Consider the following 529-nt stretch of genomic DNA (forward strand, 5'->3'; position numbering starts at 1 on the left):
CACACAACCGCCGACCCGGATATGAGAGCAGAGAGGAAAGTCTCAGCGAGGGCCAAGTCAGCAGTCGCAGAGTCACCGCTGAGATCTGCCCACAGCAAGCTGAGGACTTCTCCCAGCAGCAGCACCACGACCACCTCACTCCTGGTAACCCCGCTTCCTCTATTCCTCTCTGTAAATAACTATTGTAATAATACCAGCGAGCACGGCCCCGGCAGAGACTCCGTTCTCGAGCCTGTTGACTACTCGGCTTAGTCAACCGCGCACAAACACACTCGCGCTTTGTGAGAGAGTTTATCTGTGCCACAGTGATCCTGTGCTTATGTATGAATAAATAAATTTATTAATTTATCTCCAGGCTTACTTCCAGTATACGTTGTTCTTTATTATATTTGCTTCCTTCTAGTGCCTCAAGCACCGCTGCCTCACTGTCATACAGCAGCAGCGGTCTCCTACTAACAGCCTATAATTACTAAAAACTCAGCAGAATCTGCTCAAAATAATAATAATCAGCACCAGAAGGAAGCCACTG

The 529-nt window shown here is 48.2% G+C and overlaps 1 protein-coding gene across 2 annotated transcripts in view; it reads left to right on the top strand.

Annotated features, from left to right (window-relative positions):
• The first annotated feature begins 6 nt into the window (after nucleotides 1-6).
• LOC116853559 (XK-related protein 6-like) overlaps nucleotides 7-529 on the top strand; it is a 25,177-nt gene continuing 24,654 nt past the window's right edge. Inside the window, exons 1-2 of one of the 2 annotated variants that reach the window (XM_032834689.1) lie at nucleotides 7-144; nucleotides 404-527. In XM_032834689.1, the coding sequence (XP_032690580.1) occupies nucleotides 22-144; nucleotides 404-466 (186 nt within the window). In that variant the 5' untranslated portion in view covers nucleotides 7-21 and the 3' untranslated portion in view covers nucleotides 467-527. Of the gene's footprint in view, nucleotides 145-403; nucleotides 528-529 lie in introns of those variants that run through there. The other variant, XM_032834683.1, reaches the window with a different exon arrangement.

Source organism: Odontomachus brunneus, unplaced genomic scaffold (assembly GCF_010583005.1).
Source record: "Odontomachus brunneus isolate Ranch 3 - 2012 unplaced genomic scaffold, Obru_v1 Obru_scaffold_358, whole genome shotgun sequence".
Lineage (NCBI taxonomy): Eukaryota > Metazoa > Arthropoda > Insecta > Hymenoptera > Formicidae > Odontomachus > Odontomachus brunneus.